We start from the raw sequence: 25,584 nt of genomic DNA, 5'->3' as shown, positions 1-25,584 counted from the left end.
AGGAAGGCAGTTGTAACATCTATTTGCTCAAGATATAAGTTCAATTGAGCAGTGATGGCTAGGAGAATTCTTATGGAAGTGTGCCTCACAACTGGTGAGAACACTTCATTAAAATCAACTCCATGAACTTGAGTGAAGCCCCTAGCCACTAGTCTAGCCTTAAACCTAGGCTTAGAATTTTCTCCTGCTCCCTCTTTAATTTTATACAACCATTTGCAGCCTACCACACGCTATTCTCTTGGTTTTTCAACCAATTCCCAAGTGTAATTTTTCTTAAGAGATGCAATTTCAGATTTCATGGCTTCTAGCCACTTGCCTGCATCTTCTGAGGCCATTGCCTCTTCACAGGTAAGGGGTTCCTCCCCTATGGATTCTGCAGCACTATTAAAAGCATAAGCTACCAAGTTTGAGAAACCATGTCTTTGGGGAGGTCTATGGGATCTAGGCTGCCTATCTCTTGCCATATTATATCTATTATGATTAGGAGGTTCTCTAAGGTTTTAGTCTGCGTCACTGTCACCTTCTTCCTCTTCCACTTGGGAAGATACTTTGTAGAGGTCATGGTTACTTAAAGGTTCAGGATCAAACTGTTCGAAATCTAAAATATCTTGAGTCAGATTTGGGGTTTCATTTGGAATCTCCACCTGAACTGATTCTCTAGATTCTTCCTGATTTGACTAAGGTTCATTGCTTCCTAATTTTATGGTAGAGTCTTCATCAAATGTTACATCTGTTGAAACTATGGTCCTAGGTCCATCTGATTCTAAGTTCCATAGCTTGTAACCTTTAACACCTGATGAGTAACCAATAAAGAGGCATTTCTTAGCCCTATGTTCTAGTTTACCTTGTTTTATATGAGCATAGGCTAGGCAACCGAATACTCTAAGATGGGCTAAGCTTGGTTTATGGCCAGTCCACTTTTCATAAGGGGTTTGGAGGCTGATAGCTTTTGAGGGGGTTCTATTGAGGACATGGGTTGCAGCAACAACTGCTTCCCCCCAAAAAGTCTTGGGTAATTGAGCATGAAACAACATGCACCTTACCCTTTTCAAGAGCGTCCTATTCATCCTCTCGACAACCCCATTTTGCTTGGGATTTCCGGGAGTTGTAAGATGTCTAATTATGCCACCATCTTTACACATTTGATCAAACTCTTTATTACAAAATTCCAATCCATTATCAGTTCTAATTACCTTAACTGGCCGGCCCTTTTGATTTTTTACCATACTCTTCCATGATTTAAATGTGTCAGAAGTGTTATCTTTTGATTTTAGAACATATACATACAACATTCTTGAAAAATCATCTATAATAGATAGGAAGTATCTAGAACCTCCATGGGTTTTCGTTTGGGCTGAACCCCATAAATCAGAATGTATGTAATCTAGGGGTGCTTCAGAAGAATGAATTGCTTATTTGCTAAATTTTACTTTGGCTGCCTTACCAAAGATGCAAGATTCACATTTAGTTAATTCTAGAGACTGCCCCACATCTAAAATGCCCTGGCTAGCAAGTTCCTTGAGCCCTTGCTCACTTATGTGTGACATTCTTAGATGCCACAAACTTGCTTTAGATCTAAAATTAATGCTGGCAGCTGAAGCTTCACCACATAAAGTGATGGCCTGCAATAGGTAAATTAATGATCCATTCTTTAAAACAACCTTCATACAAATTAATGACCCATTTGAAATCTGAAATGATCCACCATCACCTTTAAACTTAAAACCATCTCTGTCTAGCTCTCAAAGAGAAACCAAGTTTTTCTTCAAATCAGGGACATACCTCACTGATGTGAGGGTTCTTATAGAGCCATCATGAAGTTTTAACCAAACATCTCCTACCCCTTGAACCTTACATTCATGGTCATTGCCAAGCAAGACCTTTCCACCATTAATTTCCCTGAAGTTTTGCAGCCACTGCTTTCTTGGGGTCATGTGAAATGAGTAGCCAGAGTCTACGACCCACGCTAGGCTATCTAAACATTCACTAACAATTAGGGCTTCCGAACTATCATAACCGGAGTCACAATAGTTGCCTCCTCCATCTCCTGATTTTTCTTTCTCTTTGGGCATAGCCGTTTAATGTGGCCTTCTTGCTAGCAATAGGAACATTTTATCGGGCCTTTCCCATTTCTAGACTTAGACCTTGATTTACCCCTGTTTTTATGATCTTTCTTAGTGCTTCTTGACCTGACTGATAAGGCATCCCCATGAGAGGTTTTCTCATTCATTTTGAACCTAAGTTCTTTTGAATTTAAAGCACCTATGATATCTTCTAATGAGAGCTTATCTCTAAAGCACCTATGATATCTTCTAATGAGAGCTTATCTCTACCAAGTTGAAGGATGTCTACAAAATTCTCATAGGACTTTGGTAGAGAGTATAACAGAACCAGGGCCTTATCCTCCTCTTCATACTTCACTCCTATGTTCTCTAAGTCTAGGCACAGTTTATTAAAATCATCTATATGGTCATGCAATTTTTGGGGTTCTTGCATTTTGAAATTAAAAAATCTAGCCTTTAAGAAGAGACGGTTAGACAGCGTTCTTTGGAGGTAGAGATCTTCAAGTTTCTTCCAAATTTCTGCTGCAGTCTTCCACTTAGATACTTCTCGAAGTACTTTATCTCCTAGGCTTAAGATCAGAATACCGTAAGCCTTTTTGTTGATTTCCTTCTTGGTCGTTTCTTGTTCCTCAGTTAGCACTGGTACTTCTTTCCCAGTGGTCGTGTCCGTTGTCTTGGCTTCTTGCTCCAAACCTCCTTCGAGTCCTTGACTACAGAGGAGCGCTTCCATCTTTATCCTCCATAGACTGAAGTCATTTGACCCATCGAATTTTTCGATGTCAAATCTGGAGGTAGATGGCGCCATATCGGTTTCTTGAGGTGAGAGAGATTCCTTGAATTTCTTGAAAATCTTGATCGCCGAAGAATACTTCTTGGCTCTGATACCAAGAGTAACAACACTCCACCGATTCTCTCAACTCAACTAGCTTACTACCAACTCAAGAACAAACCGATAATGAAACAAATAGAGGAGAAACACAAACTGACATACACACACCAAGAACACGCAAGAATTATCCTGGTTCGATCTTGAATACAAGACCTACATCCAGACTGCTAGGCACCGATCTGATCCACTATCTTGAAACATCCATGAGATGATTACAACGAGATTTGAATCCCCCTCACCTATACACACTGAAAGCTATTAGGATCCTAGAGAATACAAGCTATACGCAGCCACTCTCTACCTCTCACACTCAATCCCAAACACAAGACAGCAACGGGAAACAAACCTTTCCGATAATAGGTGCGCTAAAACCTCTGATATTTTTCCCTATCCCATGACCCCTATTTATAAGATATAGGGGCATGGATTACAAGATAAAACCGCCTGCCCAACTGACCTAACTAACCTAATTGGTCAACTGCCCCTTCTAGAAACAAACCTTCTAGAAGAGAGATTAAATCTAATGCTAAAACAGAAACGAAACATGCAGCAATATAAAGAAACTTGTTTACATTTAATCTAATCTAATACAAATGTCACAACACTGACTAAAAAGATGATCTTGCAAAAGTGTCTAATGAAATCTCTAGTGGTGGTTGTGTAAGTGATCCTTCGACTTGAAGTCACCACTGTGTCTTGCGTGTAGATTCGTATACTTTGACATTGTTATGGAAGCATCTCAATAAGGGGTGTGAGTACGGCAGTGATTCGGTATGCCATGAAGCATGTGAAGACTGTGTGAGTTAAGACAGGATTCATCGACCCCTATTTTGGGGAGATACGTCTCATGGGCCCTTGGAGAAATATAGCTTGTAAGTCTATGGCCATAGCAGGATAGAGATTCTATGAAGCTATACTTTCCAGGAACCAAAGAAATATTATTATCAGGCACTGAATGGTCTGCCTGACATTGACTATATCCATACTTCTTGATTGCCTTTGTAAATTTCTCGAACTATGCTTAGGAGATTGTTTGAGCCCATAAAAAGATCTCCTTAGTTTGCATACCTTGTTTCTTGTGAGGTTAGTTTCAAATCCGTGAAGAATTCCCACATATACTTCTTTTTCGAGGTCTCCATTTAGAAAAACATTCTTCACATCTAATTGGTAAAGTGGCCAATCCAGGTTTACAACTAAGGATAGCAAGACTAATAGTATTCAATTTTGCCACCAGAGCAAAAGTTTTTTTGGTAATCTATACCATAAGATTGAGTGAACCTTTTTGCAACTAGGCGGGCCTTAAATCTGTCAATTCTTCCATCTTCTTTGTATTTGACTGTCAATACTCATTTGCAGCCCACAGGATGTTTTCCAAGGGGTAATTATGTAATCTCCCAAGTCCCATTCTTTTTCAAGGCCTTCATTTCCTCGAGAACCGCCTCCTTCCACTTAAGATATTGAAAGGCCTCTAGAATAGTTCTAGGAGCTTGCACCTTACTGATATTTGATATAAGTGTTCTGAAATTAGGTGAGAGACCTTTGTAAGAAACGTAATTGTGAATGGGATGTTAGAGTGCATGATCGTACTCCCTTTCTCAATGCTATAGGCCAATGTACATCTTCATCCATAACTGAAATTTCAGAATTCTCACCAGTAGTCATGGTATTCTCCTTCTGTAACAATTTCAGATCCAGGTTCAAATCAAACTCTTGATCAATCCTAGGACATGCCGGTTCCCACTATTGACTTGTATATAGAGATAACACTTGTATGTGTATTATAAACTTAGGGTTAACCCTATGTCATGACTTATGTCATGACATATGAATGTTTTTGTATAAATATGCATACATTCTACTAGTTATGATATGAGAAATATTCCCAATCTCTCTAAGTTTTACATGGTATTAGAGCTAGGTTAGAGAATTCTTTCCCACTATGTTATCCCTCAAGCAGTGCCTTTCTTCTCAATACTTGTTGCTCCGACTCCTGTGAGCTCCCCACCTTCTTCTCTATCACAACCAGATCTACCTAGATCCGACCGGATCTGGCCTTCAAATCTGTCGCCTACAGCCATTTGCATCCTTGCTGTTGCTGCCACCGCCCTCGGCCTGCTCTACCACTGTCACAGCTATCCACGGCCTCTACTGACGGCACCACCCGTGAACTCCGCCGCTGCCGCCGTCACCTGAGATCTCCTCTGCAAGCCCGTTGCAACCGCAGCTATTGCTGTCATCAGTCATGGCCAAATTTGGCCTCTACTGCCACTATTGCCTAGATTCAGCCGTCGCCCAGATCTGTAGCCTTCCTTGTGCGTCACCGGCCACCTGATCTGACTCAGACCTGACTCACTCGCAATTGCCAACCACCAGATTTGGCTCAAATCTAGCTCACCCGCAACCACTGGCCACCAGCTCTCGTCGAATCCCACCAAATCTACCTCAGATTTAGCTCCTCACCGTTGGATCTGCTTCAACCGCTCGCACTGCCGCCTTCATTGCTCAGATCTTCGGCCACTGCACCTCCTCCAAATTTGACCACCCATGTCTCCAATTTTCAGATTTGCCAACAAGTGTGATCCTTTCAATTTGGCCTTTCAAATCTATTTTTTGACAGATATAGTTTGACCCGACAGATCTGTTTAACCTAGATCTGACCCAACAAATCGAATCTATTTAGCCTACCTCCAATAGATCTATTTCAGATCTGTTTAACCTAGATCCGACAGATTTTCCATTAAACATGTCAGGACCCAGTAAATCCAGTTCCTTCTCTGGTATCCTGTCTCCCTCTCCAACTATAGCTACTGAGAAGTTAATGGGTAGTTCAAATTATCTCTCTTGGTCTAAAGCTGTTGAACTATGGTGTATGGGTCAAGGTTTAGAAGATCATTTGATTACCAAGTCTGAGGATGTGACCACAGACAAAACTACGTGGGTAAAAGCTATTGCCTTGTTGTGTAGTCTTCTATGGCAATCAATTGACCCCTCTCTTCACCCAATCTATACCTACTATACCACATGTTGTGAGTTATGGAGTCAGACAAAGGCTTTATATACAAGTGACATCCAATGACTGTATTCAGTGGTATCTAATCTGATTAATTTGAGACAGCAGGGTATGACTCTTCCTGATTTCCTTGGTCGAATGGCTTCACTTAAAGCTAAGTATAACTCTCTTCTTCCGTTAGTACGATTGTTGCAGAAGATCTTGCTCAGAGAGACAGTTCTTCATGGTATGTACCCTTGCTACTCTTGGTCCTGAACTTGCTTCGATTCGTGACCAGATCCTTGCCAGTCATAACGTCCCTATAATGAATGAAGTGTATTCTCGTTTTCTTTAGGTTTCCTCTGTTCCTACAGTACCTATTTCTTCCATCAACGATAATTCAGTTATGGCTTCACAGACTCAGACTCATGGAGAATAGGAAGGGGGTCGTCGTAGTAATCGGTGCAACCGCCCCAAGTGTGACTTCTGTCACAAGTTGGGGCATACTAAGGAACGATGTTATAAGCTGCATGGTCTCCCTCCTCGTGCGAATGTTGCTTTTGTTGATAGTTCTCGACCTAAATCTTCTGTTGGACATCCATCGAATTCTTTACTTCTTACTGGGGACGACTATGACAAATATATCAAGCATAAGACATCCCAGCAGTCATCATCCACCACTGCCTCCATCACCCATTCTAGTGACTCCACTGCCTTCCTCGCTTGGTCATCATTTTCAGGATCGTGGGTCCTAGATTCAAGTGCTTCTAATCATATATCTAGTAATCCTCATATGTTCTCTCATTTTACTAGTTTTGTTTCTTTACATTCTATTTTCTTGGCCGATGATTCTAAAGTTGTTGCTAAAGCTATTGGCACTGCCAAACCCTTACCATCTCTACCTTTAGATTATGTCCTTTATCTTCCCCATTGTCCATTTAATCTTGTATCTATTAGTCAACTTACACGTGCCTTAAATTGTTCTCACCTTTATTAACAATTTTGTTACTATTCAGGATCGCAGTATGGGACAGATGCTTGGCGTCGGATGTGAGTCGCAAGGTCTCTATCACTTCAACCTTCCTAAACCTCCTATTGCGTGCTCAGCGAGTGAGTCTCCTGCTCTTCTCCACAACCATTTGGGACATCCTAGTTTGATCAAGTTTTAGAGGATGGTTCCCAGTTTGTGTACACTGTCAACATTTCATTGTGAATCTTGTCAGCTTGGAAAACAGACTAGAACTTTTTTTCCAAAATGTGTCAATAATCGAGCTATATCCCCATTTGCTCTAGTTCATTCTGATGTTTGGGGTCCTAGTTGTGTTATGTCTATCTTAGGTTTTCAATATTTTACCACGTTCATCGACGATTATTCTTGATGCACTTGGTTATATTTAATGAAAAATCGTTTTGAGCTATTTTCAATTTTTGAATTCTTTTGTGCTGAAGTCAAAATGCAATTTCATACATCTGTTCAAGTTTTGCACAGTAACAATGCCCCTTAATATTTTTCTGCTCCCTTCACTACCTTTATGTCTTCTTAAGGGATCTTACATCAGTCGTCTTGTGCCTACACACCACAGCAAAATGGGGTTGCTGAGCATAAAAATAAACATTTGATTGAAACTGCTTGCACTCACCTTTTACACTATAATGTTCCCTTTCGTTTTTGGGCTGATGTTGTCATCACTGCTTGCTATCTCATTAATAGAATGCCTTCCTCTATTCTTCAGGACAAAGTTCCTCACTCTCTCTTGTTTCCTAATCAATCCTTATATGTTCTCCCTCCCTGTGTCTTTGGTTGCACGTGCTTTGTTCATAACATGTCTCCAAGTCGGGATAAATTATCTGCTCGGTCCATCAAATGCATTTTTCTTGGTTATTCCCGACTTCAAAAGGGTTACAAGTGTTACTCTCCTGCCACCTGACGCTATTTTCTATCTGCTGATGTCACATTTTTTGAGTCATCCCCTTTCTACTCTTCCCTTCCTTCTGAGAGCCATCCCTTTTCCATATAATCCCCCTGTTCCCTCGTCTATCCCATTACAGGTCTATCATCGGCGTTCTCAACCTCATTCACATGAGGGTCTTGGTGATGTCCCTGTGCAACCTCCCGCTTCTCCTATTGCACCAATGACTCCTGCTGCCTCACCTCCCACTCCAGCATCTCCACCTATTGCGATTCTACCACCTGAGGATCAGTTTCCTATTGCCTTTCGAAAAGGTACCCATTCTACACACAATCCGCATCTAATTTATAATTTCCTTAATTATCACCGTCTGTCTTCTCCTTATAGTGTTTTTCTCTCCTCCCTATCCTCTGTCTCTATTCCCAAAACTGTTAACAAGGCACTTTCTGACCCGAGGTGGCAACAAGCAATGGTAGAAGAGATGACTGCTTTACATTCCAATGGTACTTGGGATTTGGTTCCATTACCTTCAGGTAAATCTCGTGTTGGATGTCGATGGATTTATACTATCAAAGTTTGTCCTGATAGGCACATCAATCGGCTAAAGGCTCGTTTGGTAGCAAAAGGGTTCACTCAAGTGTATGGTCTCAACTATGGTGATACATTTTCCCCTATAGCTAAAATGTCTTCTGTTCGTTTGTTTATCTCTACAGCCGCTCTGTGCCACTGGCCATTGTATCAACTAGACATTAAGAATGCCTTCTTACATGGTGAGCTTCAGGAAGAGATTTATATGGAGCAACCTCCTGGGTTTGTTGTTCAGGGGGAGTCTAGTTTGGTTTGTAAACTCCGACGCTCACTATATGGGTTAAAACAATCTCCGCAAGCCTGGTTTGGTCACTTTAGTACTATTATTCAGAAAGTTGGTATGACTCGTAATGAGTCTGATCATTTGGTTTTCTACAAACACACATCATAGGGAAAGTGCATATATTTGATTGTCTATGTGGATGATATTATCATTACAAGTGATGATCAGGATGGTATTACTCAACTAAAGAGACATCTTTTCCATCATTTCCAAACCAAGGACTTGGGGTTGCTTAAGTATTTTCTTGGCATAGAAGTTACCCAATCCAGCTCTGGTATAACCATCTCTCAAGGAAAGTATGTGTTAGATATTCTAGAAGAAACTGGGATGCTTGATTGTAAACTTATAGACTCTCCTATGGATCCTAATGTAAAGCTTTTACCAAGACAGGGGGAGCCTTTTGCGGATCCTGGGAAATATCGTAAGCTGGTTGGAAAACTTAATTATTTCACTATCACTCGGCCTAACCTTTCTTTCTCTGTCAGTGTTGTCAGTCAATTTCTACAGTCTTCTATGATATCCACTAGAATGAAGTTGGTTAGATTCTTAGGTATATTAAAGGAGCTCCAGGGAAAGGACCGTTGTATGAGGACAGAGGTCATACTCAAGTAATTGGATATTCAGATATTGATTGGGCTGGTTCTCCATCTGATAGAAAATCTATTTTAGGATACTATGTTCTAATTGGAGGGAACCTAGTATCTTGGAAAAGAAAAAAGCAGGATGTTGTTGCTAGGTCAAGTGCAGAAGCAGAATATTGTGCTATGGCCTTGGCAACATGTGAACTTATCTGGTTAAAATAATTGCTTCAGGACCTCAAGTTTGGAGAAATATCACAGATGAGATTAATTCACGATAATCAAGTTCCATTACATATTGCCTCCAATCCAGTCTTTCATGAGAGAACCAAACACATTGAGATAGATTGTCATTTCATTCAAGAAAAGATTTTATCTGATTGTATTATCACAGTTTCTGTCAATTCAAATGACCAGTTAGCAGATGTCTTTACTAAATCTGTCAGAGGTCCTCGAATTGGGTATATATGTAACAAACTTGGTGCATATGATATATATGCACCAGCTTGAAGGGGAGTGTTGACTTGTATATAGAGATAACACTTGTATGTGTATTTTAGACTTAGGGTTAGCCCTATGTCATGACTTATGTCATAATTTATGTCATGACATATGAATATTTTTATATAAATATGTGTACATTCTACTAGTTATGATATGAGAATATTTCCAATCTCTCTAAGTTTTACACCCACTTTCTTTTTGTTTAGACTTTTTCTAGAATAAACTTGAAGTTCATAAGGATAAGAAGGATTATGACCAATAAGAGGTGAACTGGAAGAAGAAGACTGATCTACTTCTGACTCCTCAGATTGTAGGCTGGGAGGAGAAGACAAACTTGTAGGGTTTGCAGATGGCTGAATTTCAAGCTATTCTTGGTATTCTCAAAACTAATATTCTTGAGGATTGTTTGGTGTATTCTTCCCCTAAATATTAGATTTGGGATAATAGGGTTGGTCTTCAAAAAAGATTACATCCATTGAGGTGAAGAATCTCTTAGGCTTGGAGAGTAACATTTGTAACCTCTTTGGTGGGAAGAGTAGCTAAGAAATATACATTTGATGGACTTTGGATCAAGTTTGCTCTGAAATTGAGGGTGAATGTGAATAAAAGAGGTGTAGCCAAAAATCTTTAGTGAAAGTTGAGAAAAAACTTGGGTGTGGGGAAAAGAAGCAAGGAGAAGCTGACTTGGAGTGTGATGTTTGAGGATTCGTGAGGGTATTCTATTTATAAAATAGGTGACCATAAGAATAGCCTCATCCTAAAAATATTTAGGAATATGGGTGGAGAATAATAAGGATCTGGCCACTTCCAATAGGTGTCTATTCTTGCGTTCTGCAACCCCGTTTTGTTGGGATGTATCTACACAAGAACTTTGATGAATAATGCCTTGTTGTGATAGATAAGTGTCTAGAATGATATTGAAGTATTCTTTGATATTATCTATTCTTAGAACTTTAATTTTAGCATTAAATTGCCTTTGCACCATGGAATGAAAGGTTTGAAAAATGTGGCCAACTTCAGACTTTTCTTTCATGAGAAAGACCCAAGTAAGACGAGTACGATCATCAATAAAGGAAATAAACCACCGAGCCCCAGTAACATTTTTTACTCTAGAAGGCCCCCACACATCACTATGGATCAAAGAAAACGGATAGGATGAGTGTAAATTTGACTAGGATAATTAGTCCGAACATGCTTAGAATATTGACAAATTTCGCATTAAAACATGTAAATCTGAATTCTTGAACAAAGAGGGGAACAATTTTTAAAGATAAGCAAAGTTTGGATGTCTTAATCCATAGTGCCACAACATAATTGCACTCTTATTTGAATGAAGAGTAGAGAAACAAACTGTAACAAAATAAAAACTAATGAAACAGAATGTAAACCGAATGAAAAACAGGAGATTCGAAGAAAGCACCTCGTCCAATCTTGATTAAAAGAAATGATTCTCAACCCTTACAAAAGAAAGGCTATCAAATATATATATATATAGCCTTGACTGCTATGCTTAGCTCTCACAACTAATTAATAATCCTATACAATCAGAAGTACAGTCAAATAATACAACTAACCAAATACAATACAGCATAATACAAGATACAAAAGATATAAAGAATAAGACTACAATTGAGCTGTCTCATTCTCTTCAACATGCCCCTTCAATTGAGACCTCCCTGAAGTATTCTTTTGCGTTGATGCTGTAACAGTCAAGTGTCGATCCATAGGTGTCACTTGAAGACCGAGCTTCTGACATAAGAACTGAAACCTATCCTTAGGCAACCCTTTAGTAAAGATATCAGCAATTTGATACATGGTGGGAACATAACGAATTTCCACAGCACCACACTCAACCTTTTCACGAACGAAATGCATATCAATCTCAATGTGCTTAGTTCTGGAGTGGAAAACAAGATTTTCAAAGATAGACTTTGCTGCCAAATTATCACACCAAAGAATAGGAGTCTTAGAGCATGAAAACCCAAGTTCATGAAAGAGAGACTTCAACCACAAAATTTCGATAACTCCCTGAGCCACTTCCCGATATTCCGCTTCTCCAACAGACCGAGCTACAACAATTTGCTTCTTAGAACCCCAAATAAGCATATTATTACCTAGAAAGGCACACCAACCACTAATAGATCTCCTTGTGATTTTGCATCCAGCATGATCTGCATCCGTGTAAACACTTAGGGGTAAATCCGAAGATGATGGAGTAAATACCAGGCCTAAACCAATTGTTCCTTTGAGATACCGAAGTAGCCGCTTACAAACCTGCCAATGCTGATCCTTAGGACAACTTAAAAACTGACTTAGTTTGTTTACTACAAAGGCAACATCCGGTCTGGTATATGTAAGATATTGAAGAGAACCTACAATTGTTCTATATAGTGATGGATCAGAAAATAGGTCTCCTTCATCAATAAACATAGTGGCAGAACTAAGTGGAACAGCACAAGGCTTGCTATCAGCCATAGCAGCCTTGTTAAGTAAATCAAGAGTATACTTTGATTGAGTGAGATAGAGACCTGTAGAATCTCTATAAGCCTCAAACCCAAGGAAGTAATTCATCGAACCTAGAGTCTTCAAAGCAAAGTTTTTGTCAAGATCACTAATAAAACCATGCAAGGCAGCAGTGCTTGATCCAGTTACTAAGATATCATCAACATAAACAAGTACAAACAAAACAAATTCAGAAGTCCGTTTAATGAAGAGTGATGCATCAGATATGGCCCGTAGAAAACCCCAGTTTTGTAGAGCTGTTCGGAGCTTAGTATACCATGCACGGGGAGCTTGTTTAAGGCCATAAAGCGACTTCTTCAATTGATAAACAACTCGAAGTGAATGAAAACTAATGAAACAGAATGTAAACCGAATGAAAAATAGGAGATTTGAAGAAAGCACCCCGTCTAATCTTTGATTAAAAGAAATGATTCTCAACCCTTACAATAGAAAGGCTATCAAATATATATATAGCCTTGACTGCTATGCTTAGCGCTCACAACTAATTAATAATCCTCTACAATCAGAAGTACAGTCAAATAATACAACTAACCAAATACAATACAGCATAATACAAGATACAAAAGATATAAAGAATAAGACTATAATTGAGCTATCTCATTCTCTTCAACACAAATAGGGGGAACAAAGCAGCAATTGCTAGAATTTACTTCAGTTTTTGAATTAGTCTTTTTAAGAACGTAGAGCGCCAAACATGGCTCAGCACTACCAATCATCTTTCCTGAAGTTCGATCCTGAAATTCACACACATCTTTTGAGAATTTTGCAATACAATCCATATCAATAGTGAGTTTACTAATAGATAAGAGGTTGCAGTCTAGGTTAGGCACAAAAAGTATAGCATGTAGCGTGAAACTTGTGGACAACACAGCCGATCCAATACTTGCCACCCTTGATAATGAGCCATCGTCAATTCTTACCTTCCAATCTTTGTCACATGGCTAAAAATTGGTTAATAGTGCACTATTTCCAGTTTTGTAGCGTGAAACTTGTGGACAACACAACCGATCTTATGACAATGGTCACACCAAGGATGGCCCTTCTTTTTCTTGATATTTATTGGGTTGCCTCCTCGGGTAAATAGGGTAGAGTGTTCCAGGCTTGGATTTGAAGACTTTAACATCAGTTTCAGCCTATTTTCTTCTCTATGAACCTCAACAAACACCTCCCTGATACTTGGAAGAGGTTTTGTGCTAAGAATCCTACCTCTCATGCCATCTAGATTTTTATTTAAACCAAAATGAACTTATATAGCTGCTTCTTCTCCACTATTTTCTTGTATTGTGCTGAATCTTCAATGCACTTCCATTGAATAGTGTCACACTTATATCCAGCCAAAACTTATTCAAAGAATTTAAGCATTGAGTGACTTGAGACTCACCTTGCCTTAGATCATCAAGAATACTCTCTATCTCAAACAACTCGAAGGTATTCTCAATATGGGAGTAGGCTTCCCTAGCAGCCTCCCAAATTTCTTGTGTTGTGTCGTATAACAAGAAATTCTCACCTATCTCATTGTTCATTGAATTAATCAACCAAGACATCACCATATTGTTCTCGGCCTTCCAGATCCACTGTTGTGATTCCTCCTTCTTCGGTTTGCTGGCAGCTTCGGTTAGATAATCATCTTTTCCTTTTCCACATATAAACATCATCATCGATTGTGACCATTGAATGTAATTTTGGCCATTCAGTTTTGTGATCGGTGATAGTAAACGGACTGTCGTTATCTGTATTTACAGAATTGGTGGTTTGGAAAGGAATAATCTCAAATGATTGGCTGCTTTTTCCAGCCATGATGTAAGTCGATTAGGTCCGGCGGCTATAAAAGGGATGGATTAGTGAGGCGACGGATAAAGGCTAGGGTTAACAAAGAGAAGGGAGAAAAGAATTCTGCTATGATACCATGCGGAAATCCTTTTTTTTGGGAGAATAATACACTTTTTATTCCCTTGGAAATGCCGCAACTATATACACAATGGATCCTAAGAATTCTTCTAGATTTTAGAGATTAGATTTCTACTTTGTAGGACTAGATTACAACCACCTCAAATACAAACAAATCTAATAAAAAATAACTAAGAAAGATAAGATGTAATAGCAATATAAATCACAGAGGATATATCAGCAGATAACGAGTTAAGCAGCTCGGCAACTCGACTCGACCCTCTATCAGCTCGGCCATCAATTCTGCAGCTCGATCTTCCATTAGCTCGGCCTAATAGCTTCCGATCTACAACTTTCTTCATCTTTAGGAATTTGATTATGGGACAACTTAAAATGCTGATCAAATGGTACATTTACTGCCTTTGATTCTGTCATACCAAACTTTTTAATTAGCTTCTCTAGATAAGTTTTTTGTGACCGACAAAGCTTTCTTTGTGCTTTATTCCTTGTGATTTCTATCCCCGGTATTTTCCTTGCTTCCCCTAACTCCTTCATCTCAAATGTTGATTTTAACTTCAACTTTAATTGATAAATCTCTTTATCAGATTAACTTGCTATCAGCATGTCATCCACATATGGAAGTAAGTAAACTGAAATATTGTTGAACACATGTTTGAAATATACACAACAATCATAGGAACTCCTAGCATATCCCTAATTTAGCATAACCATATCGAACTTCTTATACCATTGTCTTGGGGATTATTTAAGTCCATAGAGGGATTTTCTTAGTAAACATACCTGCTCCACCTTTCCTCTAGATTCAAAACCTTTTGGTTGATCCATTAGGATCCTTTCATCTAGGTCACCATGTAGGAATGTTGTGGTTACATCCATCTGTTCCAAACTTAAGTTTAGGTGTGCTATTATAGCAAGTAACACCCGGATAGAGGTATGTCTCACCACTGGAGAGAACATCTCATTAAAATCTATTCCAAGGACTTGACTAAACCCTCTTGCCTCCAACCTACCCTTATACCTAGGTTTAGCGTTACTTCTAGCCCCTTCTTTTATCTTGTATAACCATTTACAACCCACAATCCTCTTGTTCTTGAGGCCTATCTATCAGAGTCCAAGTCTGATTCTTCCTCAAGGATTCGATTTTTGACTTCATGGCTTCCATCCACTTATGTGACTCCTTAGACTGCCTTCCTTCCTCAAATGTCAGTGGTTCATCCCTTGCTACTTTTGATGCACTTGTTAGTGCATATGAAACAAGATCTGAAAAACCATATCTAAGTGGTGGTCTATAACTCCTCCTTTGCCTATCCTTAGCCACGTTATATTTTTGTAGTTCTGGTTGATCATCTGCATTAGAGGTACCATCAGTATCCTCCTCACTTTCCTCTTATTGAGTAGTATTCTAATCATGAGGGGTGTCTAGATCATTTTCATGAATTCTTGCCTATAACTCAACATCTATTGACTTAGCTTTTTCTTCTAAGTCTTGTTAATCATCTATTTTGACATCCTTCATAGTAGAACCTTCATCAAAGGTAACATCCCTGCTCATAATAGTCCTTGGTAATCCAGTCTCCAAATTCCACAATTTGTAACCTTTTACTCTGGTAAGATAACCTATGAATAGACACTTCTTTGCTCTAGGTTCCAGCTTTTCTTGCTTTACATGAGCATAGGCTAAGCATCCAAATACCCTTAAATGATCTAAGCTTGGCTTGTGACATGTCCACATTTCATAGGGGTTTTTAAACTCAATAGCAACAGATGGTGATCTATTTAGCACATATGTTGCAGTTGACACTGCATCACCCCAAAATGACTTAGGTAGGTTTGCATGAAATAACATACATCTTACTCTTTCAAATAGAGTCCTATTCATCCTTTTAGATTTCCAGGGGCAGTTAAGTGTTTTACTATCCCACTTTCTTTACATAATTGTGTAAATCCCTATTGCAGAATTCAAGGCCATTGTTAGTCCTAATGGTCTTAATACTTCTCCCTTTTTGATTTTCCACCATAGTCTTCCATGTTTTGAAAGCCTCAAATGTATGGTCATTTGATTTCAAAACATACACCCAAACCATTCTTGAATAATCATCAATAATAGAGAGAGTACCTAGAGCCTCCCAGAGATCAAAATGAATGTAATCTAATGGTGCCTTTGAGGAATGTATTGCCTTCTTACTAAACTAGACCTTAGCAGCCTTGCCAAAAATGCAAGACTCACACTTGTTTAAGTCCTCCTGATCATTTCCTACGATGCCTTGCTTTGATAGTTCTTTTAATCCTTGTTCACTAATGTGTGACATCCTAAGATGCCACAATCTAAACTGTATAAGAGCTTTATTTCTTGCCACTGCTACTTCTCCATTCAAGATAGTGGCTTGCAGAATGTATATACCATTCTGCAGTGAGGCTCTCATTCATACCAAGGATCCTCTTGAAACTCTTAGTACTCCACCACCACCTTTAAAATTGTAACCATTTTTGTCTAGTTCTCCAAGAGAGATTAAAGTTCTCTTTAATTCTGGAACATGCCTAACCAATGATAGAGTTCTACAAGAACCATCATGCATCTTTAATCTTACTAACACCCTGCAGTCATGATCATTTCCTAGCAGTACTTTTCCTCCATTAATTTCCTGATAGTTTAAGAACCAATGCTTCTTTGGTGTCATGTGGTATGAACAACCCGAATCCATTATCCACACCTCATTTTTTGCTTTTTCAGATACCACCAATGCATCTGCACTATCATACCCGAATTCACATATTGAAACTCCACCATCAAAATTACTTCTTTCTTGAAAATCATTTTTCTTCTTAGGACAATTCTTCTTAATGTGTCATTCCTCACAGCAGCAATAACATTTTATTACTTTTTTGCCATTTCTAGACCCTGATCTTGACCTACCTCTTCGCTTAGGGTCTCTTTTATCTGACCTTAATTTCATTGTAAGGGCATCTCCCGAAGAATGTTTTCCTTTTACTTTATATTGCAATTCCTTAGAGTATAGGGCCCTTATCACATCATCCAGTGACAAAGTATCCCTACCATGCTTTAGGATATCAACAAATGTTTCATATGATCTAGGCAAAGAATGGAGCAAGACTAATGCCTTGTCCTCATCTTCATACTTAACATCTATATTCTCAATATCTAAATAAAGTTTATTAAACTTATCAATATGATCTTATAACCTTTGTCCACCATTCATTTTAAATGTAAAAAAGTTTTCCTTTAGATATAACCTGCTTAACAGAGACTTCGTCATGTATAGGCTCTCCAATTTGAGCCATATCTCTGCGACTATCAGCTGTCTTCATCTTGGACACCTCCCTCAGAACCTTGTCGCCCAAACTTAGAATTAGTGTGTTGTAGGCCTTCTTCAAGATTTCTTTCTTTTGATCTACCGTATAGGACTTTAGCATCTTGGCTTCCCCTTCTAGTGCTTCCTCTAAACCAAGATTTTCGAGGAGAGCATGCATCTTCATCTTCCACTTCTAGTGCTTCCTCTAAACCAAGATTTTCGAGGAGAGCATGCATCTTCATCTTCCAGAGGGCAAAATCTTTTTCCCATCGAATTTCTCAATATTGTACCTTGAGGTAGATGAAGATGATGCCATGTCTCTGATTGGAATTCTGCTTCTTCACCTTGTGATGATTCTTGACTTCTTGATTGTGTAAACCTGAGCTCTTATACCAAATTGTTGAATAACTGAGTGTCTCACACACAAAACCACACTCTCAAGAACACACCACTCGTGCACAGTACAAACAAAATAGAAAATAGAACTGAAAGAAAACTGAACACACGCACGCAAGAGGCCAAGGATTTTATCTTGGTTCAGATCACCTATTGATTGGTGAACCTACGTCTAGAATGAAAACAGAGGGCACGATCTTCCACTATCTTGAAAAACAACTAGTGCACAATCGCTAAGAGATTACAAAGTCTAAGTTCCCTCTAGGCTTTTCTCTCTAGTACACAATTTTAGAAGATACAGAAAAATAACTCAACCAACCGTCTATTTATAAAGGATAGAGGCAGTTTTTACAAGACTCGAACCGGTAGTTACCGTTACAAGTTCTAACTACCTTGAGTTTCCGGACTTCCTTTTGACCTGAATTCCTTTATTTTGTAGATGTTATATGTTGCAGGACTAACTTAGTGCAAACTTTAACAAAGGGGAAAGACAAAGACCAAGAGAGAGAAAGTGGAGTGGAAAATGGAAAGGAAGAGAAGGCCATCCCTTCTTTTTATAGTGGGGGACCACACAAAGAAGGTTGAGGCCCAGTCAAAAATTTTGCTAAAGATACCTCCGGAAGGACCCGCAACTAAAGAAAAATGTATAAAATAATTAGTAAAGAAGAACTACTCTTCTCCTTGGGAAACCCAAGAAAAAGAACGGGTAGCAATTGATATGCCTGTCATGTACTAGCAAGGTGAAAGGGAAATACTATAATTAGAATATACTTTAGGGGGAAAAATAGTATATTAGAAGTATATAGTGGAGGGTTGTACTTAATTTGTTGCAGCATTGAGCAGTTTGTACATTCCCATCACATGTAAGCGGTTACCTGCACATGGGTGGTTAGAATCAGCTATAAATAGAGCTAATTACACACCCCCACAAATATATGAAATATCAGAAATTCCAGATTATTCTCTCCCTCATTTCTCTTCTCTCTCTCTGATTCTATCTTTCTTCTTCCCCCTAAATCTCTCTAACCCATCCCTCTCTCTCTCGATCCTTCTGTTAATCGGGAATTCTCAATTAGATCCTCCGGGAGCTGACAATTGGTATCAAAGCAATGCTCTTGGGCGGTGTTCAGTTCCTTGAAATTCATCATATGGTCGATGGAACAAGAATGAAAGAAATGAAGTCTCAGCTACAGCAAGTCACGATAGCGATAGCAGATATGCAAACACGGATGAGGACTTTGGAATCCTCGGTCGAAGTAGGGGTGGAGACCAGGATTAATAGAGAGATGGAAAGATGGCGGGAGGAAAGGGGAACAGAGCACTCTGTTATGAGAATAGATGCGTGATCAGATGATGGAGCCGATGCATCAATTCATGAGAATGTTTTCAGCTAAACAATTGATAAGACTTCAGTCGAATTTCCTCCTAAGGAGCGGTTGAAACCAATCCTTCTTGAAGTGGGAATGGAACACCAACAAGTAGGGTCATCAGAGTTTGAATTGGAGCCAAAGATTATGGGGGAAAATACATTAGAAAGGAGGCTAGGAACTCAGGTTAATCGTAATCGGACAAGTTTTCTAGCACCAAAGTTGGAGATACCACTCTTTGATGGGGAGAATCCTAGGCAGTGGATGAGACGTTGCGAGAGGATGTTTACCCTATACCAAGTGCCTGAACAACGGAGGATTACCTTAGCTTTTGCTTACCTTAATGACATGAGAGATGCCTAGTCCAAGGGTGGATCAAGGTGAAGGAGGATAGTCCCTGGAATGTATTTGCAGATGATTTGTGTGAAAGATTTAGAGATAAGAGTATGATGGATGTGAATGAAGAATTTAATAAACTCAAACGAGAAGGAACGGTATAGACCTACCAGCTCAAGTTTGAAGAAATAAGGTCATTGATGATGGTACACAACCCCCACTTAACCGAAGGTTATTTTGTGTCAAGCTTTATTAGTGGCCTAAGAGATGAGGTGAGGCCAATGATCAAAATGATGCAGCCCGAACTATCAAACAAACGACTGAAAGTGCTCAATTACAAGAACTGGCCATAGAGGCTTTGATGAAGAAGTAGAAGGTTCAAACGAAAGGAGTTAGCTCAAGTGTATGGCAGCTGGGGAACAGAGTAATGGGAAAGGAGATGGGGCACGGTAACAAGGGAGTGTTAGCATTACCAGCTGCTACCCCTGTTTCCACATCTGGAGGGAAGCTAGTAGAACAAAAAGGCAGGCTGGGTAATGTTACTGGTGTGGAGAGAAGTACTTTCCGGGGTATAAGTGTAAAAGGAAATTACTATTGTTGGAAGGAGAAGAGGATAAAGAAGATGAAAAGGCGGAAGAAGAGGATAAAGGAGAGATCTCCTTACATGCACTCAAGGGGGTAGCCAACAACAAAATCATCAAGGTAGAAGGAAGAGCACATAATTGCCCACTAATGGTACCCATTGATAGTGAGAGTACCCATAGTTTCTTGGATGAAGCCATGGCAAGGAAGCTAAAGTGTGAGGTCACTAACACTCATCCCTTTTTAGTAACAGTAGCAAATGACAGTAAGGTCCTAAGGCAGTTAGCTTGCATGGGGTTCTGTTGGGAGATGAATAGGGAAGATTTTGTGGCTGACTTGAGACTATTGAAGTGTGTGTGTGTGTGTGTGTGGGGGGGGGGGGGGGGGGGGGGCGGGGTTGTGTTGTTGTGCTTGGGGTGGACTAGATGTAAGGGGTGTCACAAACCTAAGGTTCGTGATAGGTCAGAAGAGGAATTGAGGGAGGAAATTAAGGGAGAACATAATAGAAAAGAAGATTAAGGGGAAAATGAGAGAAAGAGAGGGAAATTGAAAGGAGATTGGAGAGAATTGAGAGTTTCATTCATTCAAAATTAAGCATCCTTCCATCCTCTCCAGTTGTGGCTTATATAGCTTCACAGCATTGCACATGCACCCATGTGCAATTACAACAATGACTATAACTGCCTATAGCCAAAACAATTAGCTATAACAGAAAGAAGAAAGGAAATTACAAAGTATAGTAATGCATGTAAACTAAATTCTATCCTTGGAGATTCTCAGGGTCATGACAATTCCCCCCTCCTTGAAAAAGTTCTTGTCCCTAAGAACTTCAGCTATTGGCCACTACTCTTACCCAATACCAGCTTTCTCAATCTGTTTCATTCCTCTTTCCTTCTTTCTCCTTCTAAGCCTCTTCATCTTCATTCTTAGGTTTCCAAGATCAATTCCAGGCTTAAGTTGATCCAAAGCTTCCATAGGGAAAACTTCATCGAGTTCAAGCCCAAAACAACCACTCCTAGTAATAGTTATCCAATCAAGCTTGGTCTCCCATCTATGGACATAATCAACAACTTCCAAACAGACATACCTAGTAGCTGAAACTTGGAGTCCAACTTAAAGATTATCTGTGTCCGTGACCTCCATTAGTAGTTCATTGTTGTCCAATACAAGTAAGGGTGGCAGGTCTACATCCATAGTTGCAATTCTTGTCTTCTCTTTCCACAACCATGCTTTGTTGCAGAAATATCAACAACATCCTCAAAATGCAGCAATGGAGGATTGTAAACTTGCCTTGGATACTCATACCAAGGCTGTTTGTGAGTATTAGCATTAGGAGCTACTGCAACTTCAATTCCAGCCAATGATTCATCCCTCAATACAGTAGACAACAACTTGGATTTGCCAGTGGAAGTAAAAAACATCATAGCAGCGGGAGTCTTATTCTCTTTGATAACACCTTTGACTTCTTCAGCTACCTCCCTTAGCTTTTACCCAGCTACCATTGGCTTCCAAAATTCCCCACCACTTTGAATCTGCTGCGAGTGGAGAGAACTACCTTTAGAGTCATACCTCGTAGAAGATTTTCCTTGAATGAAAGAGAAATCAGCATCTCTCTTTTCCACGAGTGTGACCTGCCAGCCCTCCTTAGGCACATCCAAATATATTAACTCTTCCCTTGGCTGCAAAACAACTTTAACTACTTTTTCTGTCAAAATTTCCTGTTTCTATGTCGGCAGTCCAACAACCTCTTCTTCTTTGTGTATGCTGGATTTTTCCTCTGTATGAACTTTTTCAAAAATATTCGATGGTACCTTTGCATCTACTGTCCTATCCACCTAATTGTTACTGATTCCCTTTGGATAATGCCATTCACCACCAATATCGTTTCTGATATTGTAGTCATCCTTCTTGTCCTTGTTGTTGAAATCAAAAATACTTCTTTTTCTGCCCAAAATCTAAAGTAAGCAATGAATCGCTCTTCCATAATCTTGACTTCTCCTTTGGCTGCTCCATTTTAAAGAAGTCCTCTTTATTAAAACTTCCATGATAATCCTCAAATAATTCTGTAGGGAAGCTATAATGATACTTCTTAATAAGTATAATTGCAAACTCTTGCAATTGTTCGTGTAGCATTTGGCCGAATTCCTTGCTCGATTCATGTACCACACTTCTTGTTCCCTTGGCTAATCCCCTTCTCCAACTTCTTTTTCTATGCATAAAGCTTCTAACCAAACTCCCCCTGATGTCTACCTCCAGCTGAAAGTGCAGCATCTTTCTGTTGCAAGTTAGGCTCCCATGGTCTCATGCAAGCTTTGCCCGTCATGGCAGAAATCTCACGAGTTGGACAAGCCACAGGCCAAGAAATCGAAGCGCTGTCCATCCTAAATCCCCACACTTCCCTTCTGTAACTGCCTCACCCAATCACCTCTAAAATTAATCCAATAAGTGGCAAATTGCATCCACAGTTATGCTTCAAGGTCAAGTCTATTGCAGCAGCGAAAGAAATCACAAACTTACAGCGACTAGATCAGCCTTCTAGAGTCCTCTAGATCGTCTAACTGTCAGTCAAGAATCACAATTGAACTCGCAGTAATTGAGAATCACCGGAATTGCTCTAGGAGTCGCCTTCAAATTCCGAATAGAGATCACAGCCAATAATCGATTGGAATGCACCCTAGATAGCCTGGATTGCTCGTTGTCAATTTCCGATCAACCTTATTTCCTTCAGACTTAAATCTCAAACGCGGAAAATCCACTGCTCGGTTACTTTACTTCCGCTGCTCCGTCAGTCTTCCGCCACTTAATGGCTAAGGCTCATCGACTTAGGATTGCCTTCAAAACTCCACTCACAGCTACTACGAGCCTTGCTGGAATTAGATATCATAATTGCGACACTTCTTAGCCGAGACCCAGACCTAGACCTATTCCGCCACCTTCAGAGCCACCAAGAACTGATCAGAGGACTCGCCTGACCTACTTCCCTTCCCAATGAGTGTCAGAATTCACTGCCCAATCAGATTCGACAAACGCGATGGATAACACCCTTCAAACTTGCTCGCGATTGCTATAATTTCCAGATCGCCCAGACCTAGGTCTACTTCACACCTTTACTGCTCATAGGAATTGAAATGGTTTAGCGATCTTCCCAGCCACGCCTTTTCTTTCGGCCTCAGCTGTCCACCTTCCCTATTTTGTTCGCTTTTAGCATGGATCCTTTTCTGTGACAGTATTATCTAGTAATTTAGTTGTAGTTATATTATCTCTATTTTCTTCTAACATTTGTGCTTTGTTTTGATTGTGTGCATGCTTGTGCCTTGCAGTTCATGCTTAAGATCTAGGAGGCCTTTGCACTTGAGTGCACTTAGAGCCTTTAAAAACGCTGCATCCAAACCACGGAAAATCTCCATTGAGTCTTCTCCAACCACTTAGCAAGTCATAGTCTGAAATTAGGTTCTATAAAAAACAAAAAGAAAGTGGGCAACTTGATGATGTGTTTGTAATTAGTAGGAAGCCATCCCCCTCTTTATAAAATCTCGAACCACTAAATCTCAAGCAACACCGTCTGATAAAACCTCTATATATTCCAATTCTTCAACCAAAATGAGCTCAAACTTGCCAAATTTATCTACAATCCAGTCAAAGCCCCAGAACAAAAATAGCATCCATCAAAGATACCAACTAATCAAAGATAGGGAAAAACTAAACCTTTTGAGCTCCAGTTGTTAGAAATAGAAGTGGGTTAAAATCGCATAAAAGTACTGAGAAGGAGAATTCATTTTGCCAAGGCAATTAAAGCTCTACCACTCAAATAAAAGTTAATTCCCAAAAAGTAACCAAAACCAGAAATGAATACATCAAAAAGAGTATTAATTAAATTATTTAAATTTTAACAGGGTTATAGAATTGATGCACTAGGCCAAAATTTAGTATTTTTTGGTAAATTAACCACTCAAATAAAAATAAATAACAAGATAGAAGAAACAAACCGGGGCACATAAAAGGGCAAGTTCCGACTAAGGAGGAAGAAGAGGGCATTATATCGTCTTCTTCTTGTTGCTGTTGATGTTGGACCCTTTTGTTTCTCTGGTAATCTTTGCTGGGAAGATTGTTGTTGTCCGATCTGCGAACGATGAAACTGTTGTTGTGATTGGGAGGGCCGGGTCTTGAAGAAGGCCTGGATTGGAATTCACTTCCAAAAGAAGAAGAAGAAGAAGAAGAGCGAGTTGTTCTGACTGTTCCTCTTCTTCCTCCTCGCTGTGGACGGAAGGGTTGGCCAGTTTTCTCCATCTTTTCCCCTATCCTAACAAAATTCGCTGCGGAGAAACGAAAATTAAGAGATTTTCTCACGAAAGTTCTTCAGAACTCCTTCGTGCTCCGACGGAGGAGTGACGACGCCGGCGGCCACCTTCCCCAATCTCGCTTTCTCTCCGTTGATCTGTCAATCAATCGTAATTGCCATAGCGGTTGTGGCTTTAGCACCTTGAGGCAGCATGCCCCAGTTTCAATTCTAGTAATCAAATTTCTATTGATATCTCATTTGTGCGTAACAAAAATAAGCACGCCAATAAAATAAAAAAAATATATGTATCCATAAGAAATTGTGAACTTGAAGTAAAAAAAAAAACCAGAACAGTTTTTGACATGCATGATATCCACGTAAATCAAATCATATAATAAACAATGTCTACTATTAGTAAGATTAGATGCACCAAGAAACAAAGTAAACACATCAGGAATTAAAAAATTAAAGTTATGTTCTCTTTAATATTTTCAAATCATTTTTAGTTTTTAATTTTTTAAAATAATGAAAATACATTATTTTTGTTATTTTTAAAAATAAAAAAAATATAAAGAAAACTCAAAACAACAAAAAATTGTTTTGAATATTTTCATCCAAAACAAACTTAAAACTCAAAATATATTTATTTATTCATATTTTATTATTGTAATGGAAAAAATATTATAAAATTCATTAACTTTAAAATGCATATATTTTTTTAATAATATATTAACATTAAATATTTCTAATTTACTTAATAATCAAATTTATTGAATAAAATATTATTAAAAAATATTTTCAAAATTTCAAAGAGAACGCGTTTTCTAATTTTCTATTTTGAAAAATAGTTTTTCAAAATAACAAAGAGAATGCGTTTTTAATTTTCTAAAAAGAGAGTACCAAAACAAAAAAACTGAAAATGAATTCAAAATTCAAAACTGAAAATTGAAAAGTAAAGAGAACGCACCCTAAATAACTATGATAGGATATTATGGCATGAAAACAAGTTTATTTCTATAAGTAGAAATAAAATAGTTATGGATGTGCCTATTTAGGCTAAGTGTATAAGCTTATAGTC

The 25,584-nt window shown here is 39.0% G+C and overlaps 1 protein-coding gene across 2 annotated transcripts in view; it reads right to left on the bottom strand.

Moving 5' to 3' along the window:
• Positions 1–24,756, bottom strand: part of LOC127788446 (SAC3 family protein C) — a 43,878-nt gene extending 19,122 nt beyond the window's left edge. Inside the window, exon 1 of one of the 2 annotated variants that reach the window (XM_052316707.1) lies at positions 24,214–24,756. In XM_052316707.1, coding sequence (XP_052172667.1) covers positions 24,214–24,514 — 301 coding nt within the window. In that variant the 5' untranslated portion in view covers positions 24,515–24,756. The remainder of the gene's footprint in view (positions 1–24,213) is intronic. The other variant, XM_052316706.1, reaches the window with a different exon arrangement.
• Positions 24,757–25,584: the final 828 nt, after the last annotated feature.

This window comes from Diospyros lotus, chromosome 13, assembly GCF_014633365.1.
Source record: "Diospyros lotus cultivar Yz01 chromosome 13, ASM1463336v1, whole genome shotgun sequence".
Taxonomy (NCBI): domain Eukaryota; kingdom Viridiplantae; phylum Streptophyta; class Magnoliopsida; order Ericales; family Ebenaceae; genus Diospyros; species Diospyros lotus.
The sequence above is the reverse complement of the archived record's forward strand: the minus strand, read 5'-3'. Positions and strand labels throughout refer to the sequence as shown.